General features: G+C 37.4%; 1 protein-coding gene across 1 annotated transcript; it reads left to right on the forward strand.

Annotated features, from left to right (window-relative positions):
* Window positions 1–619: 619 nt before the first annotated feature.
* On the forward strand, window positions 620–2,299 carry LOC141685826 (protein FAR1-RELATED SEQUENCE 5-like). The gene has a single exon (XM_074490905.1). It carries the CDS (start codon window positions 620–622, stop codon window positions 2,297–2,299), a length of 1,680 nt encoding a protein of 559 aa, XP_074347006.1.
* The last annotated feature ends 307 nt before the right edge of the window (window positions 2,300–2,606 follow it).

Here is a 2,606-nt window from a genome sequence, read left to right on the forward strand (position 1 = left end):
CTTCTTAACATTCTGCTCAAATTTATTCTTCTGAAAAAAAAGGTTAGTATTCAATATCCATGGCTTCTTATTTATTTGATTATTCAAGTTCATCTAGTGATCATAACGATTTTAATTATGTTACCCCCCACACAAAAAGAGGGTTTATCGTAAAATCTTTAATAATGATGAAGTAATAGATGTTGATAGTATTGAAGATAAAGTTAATGATCCGGGGAAGCGAAAAACGCATAGTGATGATGATGTTGGTTTCGGTTGGAAGAATCACGATGTTCACGGTGATTCCGATGATAGTAATGATTTTTTTAATGGCGATGATGATGATAAAATTAATGATGAAAATTTTATTGGAAATATGAATGATGTAGTTCCTTGTGTTGGTATGATGTTTGATTCGTTGGATGAAGCGGAAAGTTTTTATCGAGGTTATGGTTGAAGTATAGGGTTCAAGATAATTATTCGAAATAGTCATAAGCATTCAAGAAATGGTGGTATATCGTCACGTTTATATATATGTCGAAAGGATGGAAGATTGGGCCCAAAACCCTTGGAAGTTGAAGATAGGGCTAAAGGGAAACGACCTCGAGATGTTATTCCTCGAACTTGTTGTCGTGCTCGTATGTGTGTTGCTCACAAAGTAAGCTCAAACAAATGGGAAGTAACCAAGGTCAACCTAGAGCACAATCATGCTATGGTTACATCGGATAAGGTAAATTTCATGCAAAGATCACGTAACATAGATCCGTTTACCCGATCTTTGATTGAGTTATTCAACAAATCGGGTATCGAGACCCCGAAAGTGATGAATTTACTTAGTGAGACGTGTGGTGGTATTGAAAAAATTGGTTTTTCCGCTCAAGACATACGAAATGTAATACGTGACATTCGAAGACGGGTTTTTGATTCCGGTGATGCGGAGTGTGGATTGGTTTTGTTACGAGACTTGCAAAAACAAAGTGATGGCAATTTTTTCTACCGAGTGGATGTGGATGAGGAGAATCGGGTTAGGGGTTTGGTGTGGGTTGATCCTCGTTCTCTTAATGCGTACAAGAATTTTGGAGATGTGGTGACTTTCGACTCGACATATTGGACTAATAGGTATAACATGCCTTTTATTCCAATTACGGGAGTGAATCACCACTACCAAAATATTTTGTTTGGATTTGCACTTATAAGGGACGAGAAAGAGACTACTTATAGATGGGTTTTGAAGACTTGGTTGGAAGCGGTCGATAACAAGCCACCTATTACCATTATTACGGATCAAGACATCGCTTTAAGTAATGCCATTTCCGAGGTTATGCCTAACACCAACCATACATATTGTACGTGGCATATTAGTAGCAAGTTTCCCGAGAAACTATCTACTTTGAATACTCAATACTCGGAGTTCAAGACGGATTTTAATGCATGTATCTACAAGTCATTGTCACCAACGGAATTTGAAGGTAGGTGGGAGGACTTGAAAGAGAAATATGATCTTGAAAATCACAATTGGCTAAATGATATGTATGCATTTAGACGGGAATGGGTTTTTGCTTTCACGAAACAACATTTTGCCGCCGGTATGACTACCACCTCAAGGAGCGAGTCTATGAATTCATTTTTTGATGAGTATGTGAAAGCGTCGACCGGTTTGAAAGAATTCATTGAGAATTCACAAAAAGCTTTGGACTCACAATATTTACGGGAGGTTCAAGCCGATTTTGACACCGAGTACAAGGACAGGAGACTATTCTCTAACTCGTCAATGGAGATACATGCCTCCAAGATATACACAAAAGAGATGTTTAAGCGATTTCAAAAAGAGCTTCAAAAAAGTCAATCTTTTGTTGTGAAAAGCATGAAACGTTGTGGAGATTATCTTTCAAAGATGTATTTAGTAGAAAAGTCCACATTGCCGGAGATTAATAGAAGGAATTTTTTCATGAAGGTTTCCATCGACGGGAGTTATTCTTGTACATGTAAAAAATTTGAACATTCCGGGATAATTTGTAGACACGTGATCCGTTACCTTAACAAGAAACAAAAGACGATGATACCGCCAGATCTTGTAACAATGAGGTGGACAATAAACAGAAACAAAGTTGCGGGACCTCTACCGTGTACCCCTCGGATGCTTAGTAATGTTGTAGAATCTCAAACGGCAAGATATAGTGGATTGTGTAAAGCTTTCCAAGGTTTGTCTGTTGTTGGTAGTTGCTCCGTTCCGCGGTACAATTACTTGATGAGCGTGATCAAGAGAGAAAAGGAGTATGTGATTAAGTATTTTCCGGGAGAAAAGAGAGAGAAAAAATAAATGAGGACTATGAAAGTGATGAAGAAGATGATCTGTTATTAGATCCCCCAAGGTCAGAAACAAAAGGACGTCCAAAAGCGGGTAGATTCAAAAGTGGTATCGAGACGTCAAGTTCAAATAAACAATTTCGAAAGTGTAGTTTTTGTGGGGCGAGGGAAGAAGGCCATGATAGAAGAAGTTGTCCCTCGAGATTATTAGGAAACAAAGGAAAAAATTGATTGTAATTTCTTATCGTGTACTTTGAAATATTAATGAATTTTAATTAAATATTTTAAATGTTGTTAATGTTAGTACTTGTTGCCATTAT

This window comes from Apium graveolens, chromosome 9, assembly GCF_009905375.1.
Source record: "Apium graveolens cultivar Ventura chromosome 9, ASM990537v1, whole genome shotgun sequence".
Classification (NCBI taxonomy): Eukaryota; Viridiplantae; Streptophyta; class Magnoliopsida; order Apiales; family Apiaceae; genus Apium; species Apium graveolens.